General features: G+C 34.5%; 1 protein-coding gene across 1 annotated transcript in view; it reads left to right on the forward strand.

Annotated features, from left to right (window-relative positions):
• The window catches only part of LOC106870259 (actin-related protein 3), a 78,015-nt gene that overhangs the window by 45,522 nt on the left and 5,121 nt on the right, over window positions 1–27,372 (forward strand). Inside the window, exons 2-9 of the mRNA XM_089349399.1 lie at window positions 5,325–5,505; window positions 7,166–7,276; window positions 7,650–7,745; window positions 15,858–15,965; window positions 18,814–18,957; window positions 20,936–21,109; window positions 23,113–23,205; window positions 24,351–24,476. Coding sequence (XP_089205525.1) covers window positions 5,325–5,505; window positions 7,166–7,276; window positions 7,650–7,745; window positions 15,858–15,965; window positions 18,814–18,957; window positions 20,936–21,109; window positions 23,113–23,205; window positions 24,351–24,476 — 1,033 coding nt within the window. The remainder of the gene's footprint in view (window positions 1–5,324; window positions 5,506–7,165; window positions 7,277–7,649; window positions 7,746–15,857; window positions 15,966–18,813; window positions 18,958–20,935; window positions 21,110–23,112; window positions 23,206–24,350; window positions 24,477–27,372) is intronic.

Genomic DNA, 27,372 nt, shown 5'->3' on the forward strand with positions numbered 1-27,372 from the left:
TTGACCCTTAGAAAGTTGATCACAGTGCTCTCCAGTGCTCTATTGTTCCTGTCAATGCATTTGTTGGCACTTTAATTGAATATTGCATTTTGGCTGGTATATGAATGTAATTTTCTGGTTAGTAGGGGTCAGAATAATAATGAGGATATATTTGGCAGCAAAAAAGAGATTTTTTTTTCCTTCAAGACAAGTGAAATTAAATGTTTTGCCAGCTCAAATAAGTCAATGGTAACTCAAATATTTGTTAATAACAATAATGATTTCACACATTGGCATGGGACCACTGACTTGTGAAAGAAGGAGTTTAGCTGGCTTATGACTGGTATATATTTTAACAATATTGGGAATAAAAAAAAAAGGCAATGTCAAGTTCAGTAAGATTTGAACACAGACTATAAAATAAACCTTATTAAATACTGCAAAGAATAGTGCCCAGCACTTCATTTCAGCCACCCTATTACTATCTGGCTTCAATATTATTAATAGCAATTATTTAATAGACACAGGCACGGTTGGAAGTTAAGTTTCACTTCCCAACCATGTGGTTTCAGGCTCAGTTCCACTGTGTTGACCCCTTGGGCATGTGTCTTCTATGTAGCCTTGGAACTGACTAAAGCTTTGAGAGTGCATTTGGTAGATGTAAACTGAGAAGCCCACTGTGTGCGTGTGTGTATTTGTGCCTCCTTGTCTGGACATTGCATGGAAGTTGTAAATGAGTGAATATCAGTCATACAAAGCAACGTCATTTGTTTCCAATCTTCTGTGGAAATATTCACATGGGGAAATAGCTTATTTGGAAACAAGTGAGGGTTGATGACAAGAAAGGCATCTGGTTGTAGAAAATCTACCTCAACAAATTGTCTGATCCATACAGGCATGGAAAAGGGGACATTAAAATGATGATGAAGATGGCTCCAGGTTCAGTTTCACTGCATGGCACCTTGGGCAAGTGTCTTCTACTATAGCCTTGGGCCAACCAAAGCCTTGTGAGTGGCTTTGGTAGATGTAGACTGAAAGAAGCCCATCATATATGTACATGTATGTGTCTATAGGCGCAGGTGTAGCTGTGTGGTAAGACGCTTGCTTCCCAACCTTATGATGCCAGGTTCAGTCTCACTACATGGCACTTTAGGCAAACGTCTTTGGTTTGCCTCAGCTGACCAAAGCCTTGTGAGTGGATTTGGTAGACAGAAACTGAAAAAGCCTGTCGTGTGTGTGTGTCCTCCACTACCACTTGACAACTGGTGTTGGTGTGTTTACGTCCTTGTAACATAGCAGTTCAGCATAAGAGATTGATAAATTAGGTACTATGCTTTAAAAAAAGTCCCAGGGTCGATTTGTTCGACTAAAAAAAACCCTTCAAGGTGATCCTGCAGTTAAATGACAAACAAGTAAAAAACAAAAAAAATATTTTGACATATTTATTTGCACATAGCCTATATGTAGGTAATAGGTACTGGTCAGATGTTTGTACCTCAATACATGATTGGTACTTTTTTTTTTTATTATTACCCAGAGTGATGAAAGCAAATGGCAGAGATGGCAGTATTTAAAATGAGAACACAGGACAAAATTGGATGTTGTTAAGCATTTAGTTTAGTGCTACTTACTGTTTCTGCCACACTGCTGCTGTTACATTAATAGATAACAATGGCAAGACAGTTGATTGTGATAGATTATTATTGGGTTGGCTTGGTACAATAGGAATTTAATGTCAAGGGAATTTTTCAAATGCAGTAAAGTATTTGCTGATATGGTGAAGCTGATTAAAATGAATATAGGCAATCAGCTCTGAAAAAAAAGAAGTGGAGTATATTAAATAATTATGAAGGAGGAAAAAAAATGCTTGCTTTTCATGTAACCATTGCAGGAACCTGTGGTGATTCAGTCTGCTAGAAATAGCAGCCAAATCTCTCTCAAGTCACGCTCACAGTTTTAAAAAGGTGAAGGTCATTTGCAATAATGTTGTCTTAGATATCTGAAAAAATATAACGATCATGCTAGAACATATTTGATCATAGTTTTGACCAGAATTAACTTAATGCTAAATGAAAACTAAGAGGCAATGGTAATATCAGCTGATACTTGTTCAGAATGGCTCAATGCTAATATCCTTGATAATTGGTTAAATTCATTGGATGAAAGTATCATGTTGTCAATTAGTAAATAGATCTTAGTATGAATTGATAATGGAAATTCAGTTTTTCAATCAAATTAGTTATCTGTTCATTGAATTAATATTCCCCCCAACATGCGTGCTATTAACATAATTCTCAGAATCATTGTGGCTGTACTGTTGAATTACAAGTACAGTACATCCAAAAGGCTTCCACGCAGTTTTCATCTATCCAATTTCACTCACAAAGCTTGCATTGATCAAAGAGAATTATAAAAGATGGTGGTCTAAGATGCCAAGCTGTGGGATTGGGAACCCATGCATGACCTTGTAGTTCCAGAGTAAACTTCTCAGCCATTTAGACATGTTGTGCCCCCATTTGTTAGATACCCATTGGAAAAATATGTAGGAGATAGACTGATGCAGCTACACAGCAGAAATTATTATTGTTGGATAAAATGATGCTGATAGTGATAATAATTGATTTATTACATCAAGGACAAAGCCATACATTTCTAGGATAGTAATATAAGTTGATAGAACTGGCTCCAGAATATTACTTATTTTATTGGCCCAGTGAGATAAAAAGTAAAGGTAATCCTGAGTAGGATTTCAACTCAGAATATGGAGGCATGAAGCTGAATATCATTAGTCATTTAGTTCAGTACTTCATAATCTTTTACCATTGTTAAAAATATTAAACACAGGCTGTGATTATACTTGCAAACATTTATTCCATCCAAGCTTCCAACAATCTCATCTACAAGCCAAAGAGAGAGCCACTATGTAGTTGCCCAGCTTGTTAAAAATAGCCAAATCTTCAGATCACATACTGTCATCTTTTAAAAAGAAGTTGGGAGGACATATTAGATAATGTAATTCCATATTAACCTTGGTGGGAAAATGACAGTATGATTGTGGTTGGAATATCTCTAGATTATAGCCTGCTCCACCATGTTGACATGGAGTTAAACAAAGCCAACTTTTATCTACCATGCTCCAAACAAACTGAAAATATGAACATTGGAATCTTGTCTGAACATATATACATGACAACTGATGATGAACAGATTAAAAACCATTTGAACTATTTATGTCTAGTAGCAACAGCAACAAAAGTGGGGTGAGATTAATAGTCTGAACAGTTTGCTTTTTCCCCATTTTTTTTCTTCTTAAAAATTGAGGCATATGTTTTGAGATTAGAAACTAGTACATCCTCTACATTTGCTGAAAACTGATCATTGCTCCAAATAATAATGATAGTAATAATAATTTATTTTTTACTATACATTATGATAATATGTAATGGTGTTTTGCTTTTGAAATGGCATTTGTGAAATAAAGTGAAATGGAATAGCTTCAACCAGAAATTAAAACTGGGTTGTTGATTTGGGTCTTTAGGAACTCTCTAATTAGTAACTCAACAAATTACTCTTAGAGGATTGATTGAAACCTCTGTACATAGCTGACACTATATTTCATTGACTTCAAGAACTGAAAGGCAACTTGAGCCCAGAGAGACTTAGAACCTAGAATGGAGAGTAACATAGATATTGCCATTTGAAGACATCGTTGTTCATATAAATACCAAGGTTTGATAATTTCAGAGGATGAGAGGGTTTTCATATTGACAATAGATGTGTAAAGGTTGAATTGAAATACTTAGAAAAAGAACTCAGATTATAGATTTTAGAGACAAACACTTTGTAAAAAGTTATTAATGGAAATAATTTCATGGTTGATATGATGTTAAAGACAGCATACATACACCATGAGCAAATTTTTCTTCCTTTTAAAAATCCTCTCGGTAATTTCTTGATTGCAGCATCATTCAGAAATGTTATAGTTGCAGATACGTTCCATAGTTGTAAAAATCTTTAATTAGATAACCTGACTTTTCTTCATGTGTTAGTTATTGCATGGTAGTCTTATTCTCATTTCATTTTTGGTATGGAATAAAATAAGCAAAAAAAAAAAAAAAAAAAAAAAATCCAATTATTTGAAATGAAATGGTTTGATGACTCAATCAGCAGGAGTCAATAAGAAAAGGTATCAGTAATATACTGAGAGTTGATTTGGAAGACTATTGCTTTTTTTTTTTTTATAAATCTATGGCTTTGTATTGATGTAGGAAAAAAAAATTCTGAGAACCTTGAAGGAACTTAAGAAGTAATGTCTTTTATAAAAAAAGTGTTATGAACTACACAAATGCTGACACCTGCCATTAACATTTACACCAACTCACCTTACTGGTCACTGATATGAGCTGTATTCTTCATGCTACATGTGTACAATTGAGTATTCTGAAATATAGAAAGATATCTTTGTCAGGGACATAGTGTGCAAAACTGGTGGTGAGATAAGGCAGCCTTTCAGCCAGTATGCTAACACTGTATTCCAATTTTTGAGTATTTTTTCATCACAATTTTGAGTTTAAATCTTGCTAAAACACTCTATTATTATTCTTTATGGACATTACTATGAAAACTGCACCAATACAGTTAAGGAATTACATAGTAATAAGATTTGAATTGTTAATAATGGTATTCAGTTATGAAAATGAATACTCTAACATTTAATCAAAATGTCTAAGATTAAAGAGAAAAGAAAAAGAAAGATAACTGTCATATTACCTTAGAAGGTAAAAAATAGGATATAATAAAGAAAAATTAACTTTCTGCATTTGAAGATAATTTTGATAAACTCTTCTCTGTTTTTATTTGATGTAGAATTCTGGGTATGCAAGACATTTTATAAAATGCTTTTGTCAATACAAAATTACTTAGGCATATTTTCTTGTTTCAAACATAGTACTTTCTGGAGAATAAGAAAACAAAATGGTGAATGTCTGAAATATTTTCAATACAGCAATGGTTTATACTGAGAGGAAAAAAAGTTGTTTAGTAATATTTGTGAACACCATAAACATTGACCTGAGGTTTGAAGATAATATCTCTTATGTAGGTCCTATGTGAAAATAAGTCAAATTTTTGTTCTAGGAAGAGCTACTAAGTTAGTGAATGGGATTGTGTATGTATGTATGTGTGTGTGTGGTGTGTTAGTGGTTGGTGGTTGTTGTATGTAAGTGGGTCATATTTGTATGAGTATGACTATATAAGTTTGAGTAAGTTGACTGTTTCTGTGAGTGTAACTGTCTTTGCTAGAATTCTGTCTTTGAAATATCTAATTTATTTTATTTTCTTCACAGGTATACAAAGATGGGCTACGCTGGCAACACAGAGCCACAGTTTATTATTCCATCATGCATTGCCATCAAGGAATCAGCTAAAGTTGGCGATCAGGCAATTCGACGACTTGGCAAAGGAGTTGAAGATTTGGATTTCTTTATAGGAGACGAAGCTTTAGATGCTTCCTCTTATTCAGTCAAGGTGAGATTATAATTCTTCAACAATACTCACATGTCCCACCCTTGTTCTCCATTCACTAAACTCACCTCTACCACCATCTCTAACCAGCTGTCATTTTCATCATACTCTTACAAACTTACTCACCCTCATTTCTTAATCCTCTGTGCATATTCATTTTTATACTCAGCCTCTTGTAGCTTGAGGGTATACTCTGACACCTTGTCACAGTATCCTTATCTCTTTTTCCTACTACTCCTATCCACCTGTATATAACGTGGGTTAGTGCTGTATCTCCTCTACCATAAGATATGTATTCTCGTTCCTCTATCAAACTTCAGCCTCTCAACACCTGGCACAAAGCCACCTCATTTTCTACTACACTCCACTCAGTCGAGTGATCTTTTTCATTGTCTACAAATTACTTGGCAGCCTCACTAGTGCTGGTATAACATTAAAAAAAAAATTAATAAAAATAAAAAAGGACCCTATACACACTGTAAACTGCTTGTTAGCACATTTATCAAAGCAAAGATGCCCTTCCTAACATTGAACTCATTACAGTCCTGTAGCTTGTCAGATCCAGTCAAGCCACCTATCTATCCCATGCCAGCAAAGAGCACAGACATCAAGTGATGATGATTTATAGTTTATGAACACACACTTTCTTTTGGTATTGCAAAAAATGATCTAACGTATTACAGCACTACAGCACTAATACATGTTGTCTTGCAGGCTTATGTGTACACATTAATGACTTATAGAGATTTTTCATGAAATCCTTAAGCCCTTCATTCATAATAGGTAACTCTATGTGTGTAAAATCTTTTAGTATCATTTCAACACTCTCTGAGGCTTTCAGGCATGATAAATATATAAACATGTATGTAACGATGCTAACATAGTCATCATTATTGACTCTCTCAAAACTCTTCAGTTGTAACTTTAACAGTGGACTGTATATTATAAATTTTTAATTTCATCTAAAATATCAGAAACATTCAAATATCTATACATATAGTTACATAAGTGTATGTGAAAAAACTCACAACAGATACGTGCATAGTCCTAACCCAAAGCAACATTTTGATATCAAACAAAATGACATCATCATCTGGAAATGGAAACTAACAAGTGCCAGTTGACAGCATCTGTAGGCATTCTCGCATGTAGTACTTTTGAATTTGTTGCAAGGGGTGCAATTACTCTTATCCTGATATGATTATAAAGCAAGTAGAGCATGAAAAAACTGCAGCTCAAGGCAAGAAAAGCCTACTCAGACAACATACGTAGTGATGACTATTTTTGTTTATCTTTTTAAATATTCTGTCTAGATATACACTGTACAATACAAACAAAGCTATTGTTTTATTTAAAGCTATATATATATATATATATATATATATATATATATATATTACTCTTTTACTTGTTTCAGTCATTTGACTGTGGCCATGCTGGAGCACTGCCTTTAGTCGAGTAAATCGACCCTAGGACTTATTCTATCGGTCTCTTTTGCCGAACCGCTAGGTTACAGGGACGTAATGCTATTCACATATATCTATAGAATAAATATACACATGGTTTACACACAAAACTATTTATTTCATTTCATGTAAATTAGAAGATATATTTTTGAAAGAAATATAAAAATATAATTTTTTTTCTAATTTAAAATATCTAGTGGCCAATCCGACATGGTATTATTGATGACTGGGATTTGATGGAACGATTTTGGGAACAGACTATTTTTAAATATCTACGTTCTGAACCAGAAGATCATTATTTTCTATTGGTAAGTTCTTGATAATCTTTGTTTCTGTCAGATATTTTCATGTGATTTTCTTTTCTTTTGTCTGTGCTAGTTTTAAATGTAGCTGAAATGTTTTTATGTACCTTATCTATTACCAACCATTCAGCTATGAAATAGTCAGCTTTGCTGTGTTTACTGGACCAAGAAAAGTCATTAATTTTTGACAGATTACACAAAGCAGATTAAACTTATGATTTTTGATAGTCAGCAGCTCAGTAGCATAATATTCTCACCATTTAACCATTTCAGTGCAATTCTATTGAACTGAGATGTTAAAAGTAAATTTTCATTTTAAACTTTTTTTGATAGATTTGCATTTGTGTACTTATAATTTTTTAAAACAATTCTTTTATAGACTGAACCTCCTTTAAATACACCTGAAAATCGTGAATACACTGCTGAAATTATGTTTGAATCTTTTAATGTACCTGGTTTGTACATAGCTGTTCAGGTAAGTAACTCCAAATGATTGTACTATTTACCATTTAGAGCATTGGTTCGCAACTGTTTTTTTATCTATGAACCTCTTTGATATCTATTTTACTCGGGTGAACTCCCATAACCATTTGATGTTTAAAAAAATCCCATTATATTTTTACAATTAAATATTAAGAACTGTATCAAAAAATGTTAAAATATTTTGTCTATTGTAGAAGTATAACCAATTTATTGCACATAATTTTTAACAACAAAATCTTATATGGACCCAAGTTAAGAACCACTGGTTTAGAGATATCTAAAAGGAGAAACTAATGATAATAGCAAGATGATTAATAAATCAGTTGTGTAATCCTGCTCCTCATCAGTTTTATCTGTTCGTAATTTTTACATAAACATCATATATCTAACATTTAGAATTGTAAATGCTAAATATCTAAATATATTAACCCTATCACTGTGAAATTAAATTTCATGCTTATTCCAGTAATGATGTTAGATATCTATGGAAAAGCAGAATTGGTATTTTCTGCAAGTCATGTTGTCTCCTTAAATTTGATGTATCTCAACTAAAAAATAGTTAAGAGTGATAAAATTTTGAGTGAATATATCTGATTTCCACAGTAAAAGGGTTAAAGACAAAACACTGCAGCTTAATATTTAAACTTGCTAATATGAGAGTCAGTCATTAATTCAAGCATTAATCAATATAAGTATGTGTTTTTAATTTTTCAAAGATTAATAAATTTTTTTTCTGAAATTTAGAAAGTGTTTTGTCCTTTTACTGATTTCAGTCATAGACAGTGGCCATGCTAGGGCACAATAGATTATATCACCCCAATATTTATTTTATCAACTTATGTAGGATGAAAGGCAAAGGGGACCCTGGATGGAATTTGAACTTTGAATGTAACTAAATACCCGAAGGTATTTTGTCCAATCAACCTATTTCTGCCATCCACTTGCATATTTTGTTTAATTATTAAATTATTTTGATGTGAAATAGGGGGCTGCTGTTGTTACACTTTTAAATAGGTTCAATTAACTTTTCCTGGGAGATCAATAGTATTTGTTACTCACCATAAGGATTAATGTGTAAAACTAATAAGAAAAATTATATATATCAGTGGTTGGCATTCGGAAGGTTATCCAGCCATAGAAATTGTGTCTTAGCAAGCATTGGAGCATAACACTGTTCTCTGACTTATTGGATTCTGTTAAACTTTCTGATTCCTGCCAGCATGATGTTAAATGATGATGTGTGTGTGTTAAATAAAATGAAACAACAAACCCAAAGCTGTGTGGCATTTATAAAGCAAAAAGTAGTGTTAGAACTGTTTCTAGGATATTAGGGATATCCCTTCATCAGACTATATGAGAACGTTAACTAGAGGGAAATAGTAGAGTTCAATATAAGGAGTTATTCTGGAAAAGGATGGATATAGGAAGTATTAAGGGAAATAAGAGAATAATAATACAAGTAAAAATATATGTAGGATGTTACAGTTGCAATTCCATTATCTAAGGAAAGTGCTGTGTAGAATGTATAGAAATGCTTCTTGTCCATGGTATGTAAATGGTATGCCTATCTTCATCTATGGTCATGAATGTTGGGTAATGATTGAAAGAGTACAAGTGTAAATACAAACTGACAAAATGGGGTTCTTCCAAAGGGTCTCTGTAATAATGTTACTCAACAGCGTGCATAGCTCGAAGATCAGGGAGTTTCCAGGTAGAACTGCTATTTCTCTACATTAACAGTTAAAATATTTTGTGTATTGTAGAAGTATAACCAATTTATTGCACATAATTTTTAACAACAAAATCTTATATGGACCCTAGTTAAGAACCACTGGTTTAGAGATATCTAAAAGGAGAAACTAATGGTAATAACAAGATGATTAATAAATCAGTTGTGTAATCCTGCTCCCCATCAGTTTAATCTGTTCATAATTTTTACATAAGCATCATATATCTAACATTTAGAATTGTAAATGCTGAATATCTAAATATATTAACCCTGTCACTGTGAAATGGAATTTCATGCTTATTCCAGTAATAAGCACTATGGACATGTGATTAAAATGCTGCAGAAAATTTCAAGATGGATTCTTCAAGCCAAGTCAACCAGCAGAAGATCTAAGGGTAGACCAAGAATGAGATGGTTGGATAATAACCATTGTCTCAGTTGGTTGTGCTTGGAAATCCGGTTGGAAAATCTAATGATGGTTGTTTCTGTTAGGACCCTATGGGGGAGGTATCTGAGGACTCTGCCCCCACAACCCTCCTGGAAAAAACGGAGATATTTTTCAAATTGCTCATCCTTGAGTAAATTGAGATCCATTTTCTTGATGAGCTACAAACTTCTGCTTTTGCTATTATGGTACTGGATTAGACATATTCCAACAAGAACTTTAAAATGTTTGAAAAACTGCAAGCACTCATTGGCTATTTGTTTCAAATATCCATGCAAACATTGGTCCCTCATGCATACATCAGCCAATGCTCAAATGTCCAAATTTTCTTATTTAACATATGCTCTGGTTTTATGCAAATTAACCTCATACATCTGAAAGATCATACCTGAATCATTTCTCCCCAACCCCATAGATCTTCTGCATTTGTTAACATGCATCATACTGTCTCGGTAGTCCATAAATGAGGGATAAATTATGTGACCCCAATCTATTTCAAATAACAATATGTAAAGAATCAGTTACTTATAATTAGATGTTTTTTGAAATACACGAGGAAACATCTGTATAGAATAGCATATCTACTGTAACAAAAATGCATGTAAAAATTGCTTTAAAAAATATTACCTACTATGTTCTTGTTTAGCTCAAGTCAACCCTGTTTGAACTGATCTATAATCCACTCACACTATCCTGTCTTTTCTTTTGGGCATGGTGTATCTAGGTCTACATGATCAAATGTGTCCTTGTTTTAAGATTGTAGGGTGTGATTTGGTTCTAGTAGTTTGAGGGATTTATTGGAAGCTTTCTTCTGTTGAATTTATTTAGTGTTACTGAAGGAAATTAAGACATTATTACCAAGACCGCACAAATGAAACTACCTAATAATAATAATCCTCTCTTCTATAGACACAAAGCCTGAAATTTTGGGGATGGGTGGAGTAGTTGAATGCATTGATTCCCAATATTCAGCTGGTACATAATTTATCGACCCTGAAAGAATGAAAGGCAAAGTCAACTTTGGCAGAATGATGATGATAATTCATCGTCATCATCATTGCTTGTTGCATGTTGTTACACTTTTAACAATCTAAGAGAATGAAATTTAAGATACAAACAGAGTGTTAAAATAATGAAACAATGTTATGAAGATGGATAAGTTTATGCATTGAAATTGAAATAAGGAAATTTATATAATGTTGGTCAATGGGTCCTGCTAGTAAGAATTACTTGACCATGCTAATCACTATGATGGAAAAGGGAGGCAAAGAGAGCTTTGTGTCAAAAGTATTTCTACATTTAATTATATTCCTCTGCATTCTCACCTTAAGTGAGAATGTAGAGGAATATAATTAAATATGGTTGATTTCTCTTTCCATCTCTCTAGAGTTGATAGCATTTGATACAAGCCATGTACTGGGTGGCAGAATGGAACTTGTTACTAGACAGTTGACTGTACTCCCCCGCTTCAAATATGTGGCTTTGTGCCAATATAGGAAGCTATCATTATTACAAGCATTAAGAGTATAAACCTCATTAATACACTGACTCTATGGTTGTTTATAACATGATTTAGTTTAGGTAACTATCATTGATGTAAGGAGGTCATTAGTGTAACATATTTTATATTGGAAATAAGTAAATAAATAAAACTACAAGAAAAATATCTTAATAAATTTATTCTTTGCTTGTAGCCCTCTATTTTCTTGCTTTCAAAATGTCAATGTCACAGTTTGTGAATATGTTCCTGTTGAATTTATACTGAAAGTTGTTTTTTGTAATTTTTAACATTTTCATACTTCGATATGTCTGTGCATGCATGTATTTATAAAACAAGTATGTTTGTTATGCATATACACTGTACACAATCTACTAGCTGGGAACTGTGTGTTTGTGCATGTATGTGTGTTTACATGGCCACAGTCCATTGACAAGGACCAGTAGTATATTGTTACACAGCAACCATGTATATGCTAAGTTGTATAAACATATTTACATATACACATGTATGTGTGTATACAGGTATGCATATTCACATGGGTACTCATCCTTGAATATATGCACAATGATTTTGGTTATTGGATTGCTGTGCTACTGGTGAATGTATAATTTATGAGAAAACTTGAAAGCGAGGGATAGTGGCTTGGACCATAAATGAGTTTTAAATTATGTCTATGAATTTTAATATCACATAACAAAGATAGCTTTTGAGGAACCAGACTATCTACCATTCACTGTAAAAGTTCAACAAAAAAGAAAAATGAGCTGTAACTACAAAATATTATTTTGGGAGAGGATTTCCTCAGCTGGTTTATCTGTTAAAATAGTGAGATTTCATTGTAAATTGTAATACACCCCCCCCCCCCCATCTCACTTTTATATCTCTTTAGTTTTCTGTTGATATTACAATATCTGTCTCCTGTTTCTCTGTGTATCCTTTTCTTACTTGTCTCCTCAGTTTCTCTTTCTTAGATTAACCATTGTTGCTGTCCATACTTTAGGCTTCTAATTTAGAAGTGTATCTTGAGTTTCACTAACCTAGATTGTGTTTACCATATTCTAGTTGTGCAGAAATGGCTGAGACAGTTGAGTGGCAGACTAAATACATTAAAGTATTTAATTTCCTCTTTGTTTAAAATTCAAATCTCATTCAGCTCAACTTTGCTCCTTTTACCATCAATAACATTTTGGGGCTGATACAATTCAATATATTGCTTTCCTACAAAAATTTGGTTTTCATTTAGTTTAGATTTCATTTGATGACCAAACCAAGTGTATAAGGATTAGTATATATATATATATATATATATATATATATATATATATATATATATATATATATATATGGAAGTTTGTATATAGAATTCTCCTTGACCTCTACTTATTTCTGCTTTCCAGAACTTCTCTATATTGTTGTCTATCTGATATCATTTGAGAACTACTGGCAAGTTTGGTTTCTTTGTATCTATTCTTGCCTATATACATCAGTTTTACTGTGCTGTCTATGAAACACTGATAAGATTAAGAACAATTGGTGATAATAATGATGGGGGTTGACAGTTATTTGTATGTCTGAACCAGTCTTTTCACTGGAAATCAAAATACATTTTTGTTGTTGCAGCTGGTAGTGAAATTCAATGTAGGAGTGGCTGAAATTCAGTAGGACAATTAAGTCAATTAATGGTAGACTAGATATGCTTGCATTTGTTGAAATTTGTCCCATGAAGTTCAAGTTTTGCTACAAGTCTTTGGAATCATACCTTTGAAAATTATCAATTGAAAAGACTATTAAGGAAGATTTGGATGTTAAATCCAGTAGGCTCAGTGATGGCATAGTAATTTTTTCATTGGCTTGCTATTTTGGAAAATGGTATGTGGAGCAGGAGTTTTCTTTTGAATTTGTTTCCTAGGATTTAAACATCCTTAAATTATATCATACTTTTCATACCTGTCTGAAGATAACGTACACCATTTTCCTGTCACTGTCTTCAAAATGCTTCTTAAGATATTTTTGCCAGTTTGCTATTTTGTATCAATAGTGATATATTGAAATACAAACTATTGATTTCTAACAGACACAAGGCCACTAATTTTTGGCAGAACATTTAGTCAATTAAATCAACTTCAGTACTTAACTAGTATTTAATTTTATTGATCTTGGAAGAATGAAATGTAAAAGTAACTTTTGAGGGATTTGAATACAGAAAAGCTTTTATGGAACAGTCTCTGTTATGTGCTAATGATTCCGCCAAAAGTTAGATTTTAATATTTTTACATAAATACTCAAAAATGTGATATAGGCAAAATGTCTAATATGGAATTAGTTATATTCTATTTAGACATGTACTGTGAATATACTCAGATTAAAGGCATGAATGACCAGATGACAGAGATGGTTGGTCTGTATCTTGTCATCACTTGACATTATTTCTATTGTGGCTAGAAAACAAGAACTCCAGGTTCTTGTTTTCCATCAATAGACATAGTAGGGTAAACAACTCATTACTATAAGCAGCAATACTTTAAAACTGATGACTATATTGTTAGCTTGCAATGCTGAGTTTAGCTCCTGTAGATATAACTTCACAAGGAGGTTCTCTACTAGGTGGACTTGTCCATACATTAATTTGACGAAATCATTGTATTATGAGAGTCACTAACCATATGCTCAGGATATACTTTTTCAATAGGTGCACTCAAGTTAATAATAGGAAGAGGTGGTTGTTTAGACCCAGGTCAGCCCTGATTGTGCAGACATGACCAAAGGACAGTCAAACCATGACCGTTCTGTCAGATTTAGTTGCTATGCCTAGTTTGGTGAGCTACCACATAGAGACTCCTTTATTGCCCAGAAAGATGTTAATAGTAGTGATAACCTCTTGAAACAATCCCAGAAAGATTATTTACATAAATTCTAGAACAATTATTTTACAACAGTCTACACATGCAGAATTTTTTTTTTCTTTTCCATATTGTTTATTACATTTCATGTGTGTGGTTACAAGTGTATCATGTAGCATCATTAAAAGATTAGATTTTATTACAACAGAACATTTTTATCGTATATGTTCAATGTGCTTATCTTATTGTGCCATTTATTTTATATAATGCTTAGTTTAATTAAACAATTTGTTCTATCGATCTGAACTTCCTATGTGTATACGGCTTATCTTTTTTCTTGTGTGCTAAAATCATTCCTTTTCACCTATGGACCCCTGTGATTCCTATTTTACTCTCCTGCCATTCATGTTTTAAAAAATCCTGTTATATTTGTATAATTAAATATTATCAGGAATTGTATTTAAAAAGACTTTAAATATTTTGTGTATTGTAGAAGTATAATCAATTTATTACACATAAATTTTAACAGCAAAATTTTATATGGACCCCAGTTGAGAACCGCTGCTTTAGAAGAAAATAGATTTCTGCCATTGCTATACAGGAATCATACATTTTGTGTGACTGCATTGTCAAACTTGGTTTGATAAATACATTTTTTTTATGAGAAGAAATAGTCTAACATTTTCTGCTTTGTTCTTCATCCCAGAGTAAGGAAAAGGTGGAAAAGTGTGTAGATTGGGTTAGAGACAAACTTAAATGGCAGCACCACTCCCCCCCCCCCCCAATTCACTCAATGTTAGATGAAGAGCAAAACTCAAAGCATTAGACTTTTATAACACTCTTCACTAATGAACTAACTGAACCTTCCTATTGACTAATAATTGCTGATGCAGACCATCACCAGTTTCCTTGGAAAAAAGATTTTTCCTTTGATTTCAGTGCTTGGCTGATATTTATTTCATAGACCACAGGAGTCAGTGATGTAACTGAATACGTAAGGGGACGTAACTGCCTCTGAGTTTGTTGAATGAAATTTCTTTTGACTATGGCAAATTTCAAATGTGAAGGCTATAATTGAATGAATTGATTGTAGTTTGTAAGTGATATCTATTTTTAATACTCGTGGAGTAATGAAAAATAAGAAAAACAATTCTAGCAGAATTTGAACATAAAGCATTAACCCTTTTGTTACCAACCCGGCTGAAACCGGCTCTGGCTCTGAGTACAAATGTCTTGTTTTCAAAAGTTCTAAATTAAAATCTTTCACCAAACCTTTGTCACAATTCATGTTCCTAACACTAGCTTAATGATAACAAAGTAATTTTACTAAATTCTTTGTTATATTTAAAGTAATTGAAAGAAACACAGAACATCTCAAAATAAATATAGTAATGAAAGGGTTAAACTATATATATTTGACATTTATTCTGGTTGTTTGATGTTTCTTCCTGTACACTATCATTCTTATTGATTTGAATATTAACCAGAAAACTTTATCTTTTATTCCAAAGGTTTTATAATTTTTAGTATTTAGCTTTTGTTTAAATTTCATTTCTAAATTTCATTTTGTTTTCTTTTATTAATATTAGGCAGTCCTAGCCTTAGCAGCTTCTTGGGCCTCTCGTCAAGTTGGTGACCGTACACTGACAGGTACTGTGATAGATTCCGGAGATGGTGTGACACACGTTATTCCTGTGGTAAGTAATTTATTGGCTTTGGGCATGCATGTATGTCAAGTTACTTTAACTGAGTAGTGTCTTTAAAAGAAATCTTTTACTGAAGTTTCTTGATCATGGAAACTGACTGAACCATGAAATAACAGATGTTCAGTAATGTCATGTCCTGTCCCTATCAAGATGAAAGTTGCATACACCCAACAATTCAAGTTTGTTGCTTGCATTCAAACCCATATGATAGGGAAATTAGACTAGTTTTTGATATCAACATGGAACTACTTGTGTAAGAGTTTTTTTACTCAGTGACTTGTATTAAAGGATATAATGGACATGGATACTCTTATTTGCTATCCCCCTGTTTTTAGTGGAGCATGTCTTATGGATAAAAGTTGGTTGTCTGCCAAAGAAAATCATATCTGGAGAGTTGCATCAGCTATTGCTGTATATAAACATAATTGACCAATGCTTGTTCTCCACCCCACCCCTCGATGTTCAGAAGCATGCTGCTCTCTTATTTTGATATACTGATTGACCTGACACCTAGAATGAATGAGCTGGCTGTTGTCAGAACTTACACGAAATGCTTAGCAGATGGTAAAAATAGAGATAAATAGATGAAAAATGGAAGTGTTAAAGCATTTTATGCTGATTTTACACATGTAATGGGTATGCGTGATAACTAAAAAAAAAAAAAAAAAAAAAAAGGTAGTACCAAATGATACTGTCTTTCTTGTTCTGGAAAGCAATATCAATAATTTTCATATATGTATAACTTGATATTACTAGTATTCAAGCTGTTTTATATATGACATTCTCTTCTCTGGTTTCTATTTAAGTCATATTGTGAACTGACAAAAAATTCTAAATATTATTTAAAATGTAAAATTGAACATGTAAATGTATAAAATTATACCTAAAATATTTTGTATTTTAATATTTAACTTTTCACTCGTAAACAGATTATAAAGGAAAAACAGAATCCAAATTCTATTCTGAAGTGGTTTAGCATATTGCTTCTGTTAATTGGTATTTGATAACTTATTAAAATTGGGGTAAAGTAATAAAGAAATGTGTAAAACTCTCTTTTAATTTTCTTTTCTCCTTCATATCATTTAAAAAATTCTTATTCGTAGAAGAAAGCCTTCATAAAAGGGTTTTTTTGTTATGCTCATGTCCAACCAATGCCAGGATGGAAAGTAGATGTAAAATAGGGATGATATTGATGGCACATGTGTGGGATGCTTTTATAGATGGCTGTAGAATTGTTTTTACAGCTGGTTGTTTTTTCTACGACTCCGATGTGAAATATGGAGAGAGAGAGAGAGAGATGTTTTATGTTCATGCAAATTCAAGCAAAGCACCTATGTACTTTGCTCAGATACACTGTAGCTGTAGTACTATAGTATGAATTCAAGCTCCTATTGAATCTCTTAGCCATTGTGTCTCCTTAACTCAAAATGAAATTCAAATAAATTCCCTTGTTGGTTCACCAGCTGTATCCAAAATATGAACCTTCAGTAGGTAGGGATTTAAAATTAAATAGAAGTCCCTTACTGAAAAGGATGTGTAATTTTTCACTGTATGCTAAAATTACCTGTTTACCTATTTCAGTCATTTGACTGTGGCCATGCTGGAGCACCGCCTTTAGTCATGCAAATCAACCCCAGGACTTATTCTTTGCAAGCTTAGTACTTATTCTATCGGTCTCTTTTGCCGAACCGCTAAGTTATGGGGACATAAACACACCAGCATCGCTTGTCAAGCGATATTGGGAGGGACAAACACAGACACACAAACACACACACACATATATATACATATATACGACGAGCTTCTTTCAGTTTCCGTCTATCAAATTCACTCACAAGGCTTTGGTTGGCCCGAGGCTATAGTAGAAGACACTTGCCCAAAGTGCTATGCAGTGGGACTGAACCTGGAACCATGTGGTTCGTAAGCAAGCTACTTACCACATAGCCACTCCTATGCCAATAAGTTGTTTAAATAACTGTTTGAAAAAGATTAAACTTGAGTCAAAGACAGCATTATAAACCTTTACTTATTTACTAGAAATAGCTGCTCAATTTCTCTTAAATTTTACCCTAATATTTAAAAATGGATAGACAAATTGGATAATGTACTCGTAAGTACAGTATTCCTGAAAAAGGTAGGAATTGTCAAGGTTGGAATGTCTTTTACCTTAAGATCTGTTTAACTAGGGTTGATCCTGGGACTAAACAGCAACCTTATAAGATCTAACTTGTCCTGTCTTGGTAATAGTATTTAGGAATCTCTCATAGTCAGGGAAGATATTTATTTGGCAGCAGATGTCTAGTGATGAATTTAATGCAGAATTGGCTGTTCCTCACCATCAAATATATCTTATCAGAACCATAGTCTAGATCCAATGGGAAAACAAACTGGAATGACTGCTGAACTCAGTTCTGATGCTAAGCCAGATTGATCTGGTACCTATTTGACTGAGCTAAGTCAACAATATAAAGTATGCAATGAAACACTCACTATGGAGTTGAATTCTTAACATAGTTTAAAACATTAATCACTTAGCCATCATATTTATCATGAAATTATTCTTAGTTTTGTAATATTTTATGCCTGCTTTAAGGAGTTTACATTAAATTAATAACAAGTTTCTCAATATTCTGTACCCTCATGATAACCTGTTGTGCAGCAATGCTGAATACATTTGTAACCACACTGAAAGTTTAATATAGCAGAGTAAAAGAAAAAGAAAATTATTTGAAAGACTATATGTGTGTGTGCATATATATATATATATATATATATATATATATATATATATATATACATATATATACATACATTTCCAATGTGTGTTTATTTATTGTAGGCTGAAGGTTATGTGATCGGTAGCTGTATCAAACACATCCCCATTGCTGGTCGTGACATTAGTTATTTTATTCAACAATTATTGAGAGAACGTGAGGCTGGAATTCCTCCAGAACAATCCTTAGAAACAGCTAAAGCTATTAAGGTAAGATCTTTTCAGTTTTATCTACTTATTCATTTATCTATTCTTTTACTGGTTCAGTCATTGGACTGTGACCATGTTAGGGTATTGTCATCAAGGATTTCTTTGGTACTATTTCTCAAAATTTTTTTACAAGAAAAGCAAAATCTACTGTGGCTTAATGGAGCAGAACCAAATGTCACAAGAAATTTCTGTTCAACTTTTGGCATTCTTCCTCAGGCACTCATTGTGTGCATACAGGTTTCTGCGCTGTTTTGATTTACCAAATTTCATTCACAAAGCTGTTACAAAAGACTTACTGTGCAGTGGGATTGAACCTTGAATTATGATTGCTTGCACTCATCTTTGTTCTAACTGAAGAGCCTTTCCAGACAAATTCAAGCAATACAAATGTTCTCTTTCTCTCTCTCTCTCTCTCTCTCTCTCTCTCTCCCTCTCTCTCTCTCTCTCTCTCCCTTTCTCTCTCTCTCTCTCTCTCTTAAGTTGTAAGGAATAAAATACCAAAAGAGAATATTGTATGTAGGAGCAGGTAGGGGTATGTGGTTAGTAAGTTTGATTTGCAGCCACGAGTTCAGTCTTATTGCGCGGTGCCTTGGCAAGTAACTTCTATGATAGCCCCTGACCAACCAGTGCTTTGTGAATGAATTTGGTAGATGGAAACTGTAAGAATCTTTGTGCGTGTGCATGTGTACACGTGCATGCAAATGTGCATGATAAATCCTTCTTCAAATATGCTCCCCCCCCCCCCCCCACCTCCAATCCATGTTAGCAAGGGAAGAAAAAAAAGGGACATTAAACAAATGAACAAACATCTCAACTGGGAAGGATTGGAGATTGTTGTTTCTTTGTGTAGTTCTTGGTGGGGGTCTTTAACTTATGCTATAATTTAGTGTATAAAGGATTGTGGGTAAGGCCAGAACGATGCGAGGTAAATGCAAGGCAAATCACAAGAAAACAAATATATGAATGTAGACTTATAATTTAGGTTTCTTTGTAAAATTAATTTATAAATAATTAAGTTGTACTACATTTGATATATTGGAAAGTAAGTTCTTTTCTTTGGTTTCTTTATCTCCCAGTGTTCTTTTCATATTTTTCCATATTTGGTAGTTTGGACCAACTTTGAGTCTTTTGGACTCTCACTTCCATGCTTCACTAATGTCTGCATAAACATGTGCTTGCTTTTAGGGATGTATACATGTATATAAAATTATAATAATCATATGTGGAGGGAACTACAATAGGAAAATAATCACTATGAGGGAAACCTGTGGAAAGGGTAGACCCAGGAAGTCATGGGATGAGGTAGTAAAGCATGATCTTCAAACATTGGGCCTCATGGAGGCAACGACAAGTGACCAAGACTTTTGGCTATATGCCGTTCTCGAGAAGACTCATCAAGCCAAGCAAAATTGTGGTTGTGGTTGATGCCAGTGTCATGTAAATGGCACCTGTGCTGGTGGAACATAAAAAGCAACTTTGGAACATTGAACTTCATGGAGGCAATGATAAGTGACTGAGACCTTTGGTAATAACCATGCTTAAGAAGACTCATCAAACCAAGTGAGATCATAGTCATGGCCAGTGTTACACAACTGACACCCATGCCAGTGGCATGTAAAACGCGCCCGCTACATTCTTGGAGTGGCTGGCATTAGGAAGAGCATCCAGCCATAGAAACCATACCAAATAAGATTGGATGTAGCCCTACAGCTTACCAGTTTCAAAGTGTCTAACCCATGCCAGCATGGAAAGCAGATGCTAAATGATGATGATGGTGTATTTACACTTCTTCACATAAATGTACATTCTTGCACATCTATATCCACTTGTTCAAGTTTGTGTGTACATACCTGTAACATGTACTTTATGTTCACCCATGACTGTCCTTGAACTATAGCAACAGCTTTTCTCCTTGTTTGTTGCCGTTTTCTCTCACTCTCAGGTTGTATTTATTGGTTTCAATGGTTGTATATTTTAGGAGCGATTTTGCTACGTCTGTCCTGATATAGCTAAAGAATTCAACAAGTATGATCAAGATCCTACGAAGTGGATCAAAAGATTTGATGGTTTAAACAGCGTGAACAAAAGCCCTTTCAGTGTAGATGTTGGTTATGAACGATTTCTTGGACCAGAAATTTTCTTCCATCCAGAGGTAAGAATTAATATTAATTTAAATATGTAACACACTCTTCATGCTTTGAAAAACTTTTTCCTATTGTTGTTCCTCAGCCCAGGTCAGCCCAGGTCTTCCCGTGGAAGAGGTAGGCCCAGGAAGACCTGGGCTGAGGTGGTGAGGCAAGACCTTCGTACATTGGGCCTCACCGAGGCGATGACTACGGACCGAGACCTTTGGAAATGGGCTGTGCGTGAGAAGACCCGGCAAGCCAAGTAAGATCGTTGCCAGTGCCCCTGGACTGGTTCTTGTGCGGGTGGCACATGAGATGCACCATTTTGAGCGTGGCCGTTGCCAGTACCGCCTGACTGGCTCCTGTAGGATTTTCGAGCGAGATCGTTGCCAGTGCCCCTGGACTGGCTTGTGCGGGTGGCACATAAAAGACACCATTTCGAGCGTGGCCGTTTTCGTGCGGGTGACACGTAAAAGCACCCACTACACTCTCTGAGTGGTTGGCGTTAGGAAGGGCATCCAGCTGTAGAAACTCTGCCAAATCAGACTGGAGCCTGGTGTTGCCATCCGGTTTCACCAGTCCTCAGTCAAATCGTCCAACCCATGCTAGCATGGAAAGCGGACGTTAAACGATGATGATGATGATGATGATGTTTGTACATGACTGCCATGTTTTCCAAGTGGAAATTTAGAACTCTATAATTTGAGTAAAAACATTTTTTTCATTCCTTGTTAATGTTTGTTTCAATTTAATATTCCTTCGAGCGGGATTGTTGCTGGTGCCCCTGGGCTGGCTCTTGTGCGGGTGACACATGAGGTTTCTCGAGCGAGATGAGCGTGGTCTTTGCCAGTACCGCCTGACTGGCCTTCATGCGGGTGACACGTAAAAGCACCCACTACACACTCTGAGTGGTTGGCTTTAGGAAGGGCATCCAGTTGTAGAAACACTGTCAAATCAGATTGGAGCCTGGTGTAGCCATCTGGTTTCACCAGTCCTCAGTCAAATCGTCCAACCCATGCTAGCATGGAAAGCAGACGTTAAACGACGACGACAATACGTACAGACATATATATATATATATATATATATATACCGCCTGACTGGCCTTTGTAGGGTTTTCGAGCGAGATCGTTGCCAGTGCCCCTGGACTGGCTCTTGTGCGGGTGGCACATAAAAGACACCATTTCAAGCGTGGCCGTTTTCGTGTGGGTGACACGTAAAAGCACCCACTACACTCTCTGAGTGGTTGGCGTTAGGAAGGGCATCCAGCTGTAGAAACTCTGCCAAATTAGATTGGAGCTTGGTGTTGCCATCCGGTTTCACCAGTCCTCAGTCAAATCGTCCAACCCATGCTAGCATGGAAGGCGGACGTTAAGCGATGATGATGATGATGATGAACCTAGAAATCAGTGTTTACTTTTTCCATTTTTATTACTTCATCACTTGTATGAAAAATGTATCTTTTACAGCTGCTACACTTGGAAGACATATTTGGGTTGTTATTTCAGTGAAATTCATTCTATAATGTGAACAGAAGACAGTCATGTGTAAATCAGTAATTATTTAAACCTGCCACTTCCTTCAACTGTCTGTCTCACTATTCATATTACATGTTATCTAATATTTTTTTTTTTACAGTAACACTATTTCATTGTGGATCTCCCAACATGCACCTAAACATCATTCACAATAAATCTTCAGAGTTTATTGTAAGACATTGAGAGCCAGAATATTGCTTTCTTCCGACTAAATAGACAGCCATTATTTACATTGTAATCACCTGAACTGAGACTCCTATATATTGCTGTCATGTGTTACCTGGCAGTGAACTTGAAACTCTGGCCACTGGCTGTGTTAGCCATCACTTCTGCTTTTCTATAACTTTATAAATTCAAAGACCTTCCTTTTATTGCCTTCTCTGTGAAAAGAATATTTATACTAGTCATGCTTTTCATATGAAATTATTCAAGTTAGCCCTTTCAATACCATATGTGACATTGTATTGAAATGTTATTTTTTCTTTCTTTAGTTTTCAAACCCTGACTTTACCATTCCAATTTCTGAAATAGTGGACAATGTCATCCAGAATTGTCCTATTGATGTGCGTCGAGGTCTATATCGGGTAAGCCAACAAAATTTATTTAATACTGTTTTCAAGATAATAGAAAATTCTAAAGTAGACTTTTCATACTTTGCCATTAAAGTATTCTAGCTGTCATGTATCTTTGGTGTATTAATAACAAACCAATTGAATTATTTGAATCTTGTCATAACATGTGTCTTTGTTAAGCACAAAACCTCAAATTTTAGAGAACAGAAATGAACTTGTTTAATCTTCAGATTTTTTTGAAAAGTCATAAAAACACAAGTGAAGTGATTAGTATACAAATGGAATTTAATACTAAGTTATAGATGTGGTTTTCCTGAAACATATTTTCACAATAATAACTGCAATCAACTAATTTGCAATTTTCAAATATTAATAAAGAAGTGATTTTAAATTCTGTAAGACATCTCAAAGCTTCTAAAAAGCAAACTTCGTAATTTGAATTTAACATGATAGCGTCTCATAAAGCGAGATGTCTATACATCTTAAATTTGCAGAAAAACTTGTGGCTGGGCAGTTTAGCTCAAATGATAAAGTGCACCGCGATGTGTAATCACGGAAGTGTGAGTTCGTGTCTCATGGATGGCCGCCCACACTTCTTTCTGCAAAATAGGGGTAGTTTATCCTGTTCAGGCTATATTATTAGCATTATCCTGCGTTTGAGAATTTAAAATCACTTCTTTAACTTTCTAAGACATTTCAATGCTTCTAAAAAGCAAACTTCGTTTGTTTGTTTACATTTATCGTAATTTGAATTTAAATATTAATAAGTTTAACAGCTAAATGCATGGTGATATTGGATCTGCACCAACAGCACATCTTTTAAGTAAATTATTCAACATGTCTTTTGATACCAGTCACAATTCAGATAGGTTGAGCAACTAATTTCCAACATTATTAGCACAAGGTTTACTATAGAACAGCATTTTATAAGAGCAAGTTATGTTGTATCTATTTAATGCAACTGAAACTAGGTTTTAACACTTATGTGTGAAGTGTTTTAGTTTGAAAAAAGCTTAAAACTTACAGGTAAATATTTTCCATTCTATAATTGGCAAAGATTTAGTTATACTTAAAAGGCTGTTTTCTTAATTTTATGAAAATTCTTAAGTCATTCAATGATACTAAGTAAACTACATCTAATTTTCTACTTTTTTCAGAATATTGTTTTGTCAGGAGGTTCTACCATGTTTAGAGATTTTGGTCGTAAGCTACAGAGAGATGTCAAGAGAATAGTTGATGCTCGCCTGAAAGCTAGTGAAGAACTTGGCGGAGGTAGATTAAAGGTATGTTTTGTAAGACATGAAGCTGCTTGAGGTGTGCGTGTTTGTGTGTACCAATTGTACGAAGGAGAGTTAAAGTACACTGCAATAAAAGTAGTACCAGGGTTTTCCGAAAATCTACCCATCCATTAGGTTGCCCATGGGTGTTTATTTGGATGGACGGTTATGTGGTTAAAAGTTGAAACAGAGTAAGTGTTCTTGTTTGCATTCTGTTTAGACATTCATTTGCTCTACATCTGTAGATAAATTCAAAGGATTTTTATTCCCAATAATGGAGTCGAAAGAAAATATATCAAAACGTGTTCAACTATCATATACCATTAGTGAAAAATTGAGTGCTATTAAACGAGTGAAAGAACATTCTGGCAATTTATCTGTTGCGTCAAGAGACTTAGATATTGATATAAAACGATTGAGAGGATAGTGCACAAAAGAAACTGAGTTAATCAATATGTCAGACAAGAGGAGGTGCAGATCAATTGGTGGAGGTAGAAGACCAGCACATAGAGATCTAGAGATCGAACTCTTACAATGGATTTTTGTTCAGCATGCAAAGAATATAATTGTAAATTATTGCCATTTACGGGAGTATCCTTTTGAATTGGTAAAAAGGTTTGGAATTGAAATGAACAGCTTTAGATGTTCTGATAAATGGATTTTCAATTTCATGAAACGGAATAACTGACTGCGAAAAAGATTACACATGTTGGTCAAGTGGACAATAAAACACTTGGAAAAAAGGCACAAATCGCCAGTGACTATCTAGATAGCATTCCAGTATTAGCAGCAGATAAGGATGCTGATCAGATTTATAATATGGATGAAACACCTGTATACATTGACATGTTGAGCTCAACAACCATAGACTTTGTCAGCAATAAAAATGTAGATGCTAGCCACTGTGGTGCTACCAAAGCTTGTTTGACTGCTGTGTTGTGTGTTAATGCTGCAGGAAAGGTGTTGAAAACAATGATTATCCGTAAAGGATTGAAAAACGTGCCTAAAATCAAGGTCCCAAAGAATATTTACTCTACAGTCTCCAACAGGGGATCAATCACATATGGACTTATGCAGCTGTGGGCTGACAAAGTGTTTGGGCAGAGAACAGCACAGCTATTCCATGCTCAAAATTCAGTGCTATTCATGGATGAATGCTCAGTGCACAAGAAAACAGAGCTCCTAGAAGTGTTCAAACGTAAGAATACGATTCTCAAACTTATACCTCCTAAAACAACATCTTACTTGCAGCTGTTAGATGTATCAATTATTGGTCCTTTCAAGAAAGCCCTTCATGCTGAATGGGAGAGTTGGTTTTCAAATGGCAAAAAGGAGTATACAAATAAAGGATATCGCAAAAAGCCTTCTTATCAAGAGATAGTGAACTTTGTGATCCAAGCTGTTGCCACTTTAAATAAAGAAACTATAAAGTGTGCCTTTGAATGTTGTGGAATTGCTCCTCGTGGACAGACTGTAGAACATAGCCTCTTAAACTCACGCTTACAGGATGTTTTGTCTGGCCTTGAGGTAAATGTGCCAGATGCACATAATGACAAAATTGAAGAAGAAGATGAGTTACAAGTAAGTGAAATTTGCTCTGATATGAATTATGGCCAAGCAACAAATGAAGAAATTCGTGATATTTAACTTGAAACTATTCGTTTATTATTCTACCATAAATGCCCAAGGACATTATTTGTTCATACGAGGCTTCTATTCATGTTTTCAACAGTTTAATTTTCAATATTTCCTAATAGATCCATTGTTAACTTCAGAATATTTTTTAATATGCTACTTCTTTTAAGGCTGTTTCAGTTTCTTTATGTCTATATATCTGATAGGAGGTGCAATGGCCCAGTGGTTAGGGCAGCAGACTCGCGGTCATAGGATCGCAGTTTCGATTCCCAGACTGGGCGTTGTGAGTGTTTATTGAGCGAAAACACCTAAAGCTCCACGAGGCTCTGGCAGGGGATGGTGGCGAAGCCTGCTGTACTCTTTCACCACAACTTTCTCTCATTCTTACTTCCTGTTTCTGTTGTGCCTGTAATTCAAAGGGTCAGCCTCATCACACTGTGTCACGCTGAATATCCCCGAGAACTACGTTAAGGGTACACGTGTTTGTGGAGTGCTCAGCCACTTGCACGTTAAATTCACGAGCAGGCTGTTTCGTTGATCAGATCAACTGGAACCCTCGACGTCGTAAGCGACGGAGTGCCAACAACATATATCTGATAATGGAAACGATAGAAGTTCAATGGAATTGTATAAAATAAATATGGTTTTTGAGAATATCTTTGTTTTTCCTAGGTGAAATATTTTACTTTCATTTTACTGCCCATGGGCACTTATTATAGGTGGGTGGTTATTTAAGCCCAAAAAAAGTTTTGTAAAATAGAATTTTCCATTTAACAGCCCTGGGCAGATTTTCGGAAAACCCCTGTACGTTTCTTGAAGAGAAACACTAAAATCAATCAAAAATACTACCAGTTAAAAAAAAAAAAAATATGGTTCACAAATTATAAGCAATTAACACTTAAACTGCAAAATTAAATTTCATTGTTATTCTAGTAATGATGTTATAGATCTGTCAAAAAATAGAATTGATATTTTCTACAAGTCATATTGCCTCAATATACAGACATATCTTCATCAAAAAAGTTTCAAACGTGATATCCTTAACAAAAGGCAGATCGATACATAACAATGCTTTCTGCAGTGAAAAGGTTAAAGCACTTGTAGAAATAATGTATGTTGCAAAAATTTCAATATTTGAGCTCTTACCCCTGCTGGCGACAAAGGGACTCTCACTCAGAGTAAAAGGCAGACTGTATGACGCTTGCGTACGAACAACCATGCTACATGGCAGTGAAACATGGACTGTAACTGCTGAGGACATACGTAA

The sequence above is a fragment of the Octopus bimaculoides genome, chromosome 3 (assembly GCF_046866305.1).
Source record: "Octopus bimaculoides isolate indiv1 chromosome 3, ASM4686630v1, whole genome shotgun sequence".
Lineage (NCBI taxonomy): Eukaryota > Metazoa > Mollusca > Cephalopoda > Octopoda > Octopodidae > Octopus > Octopus bimaculoides.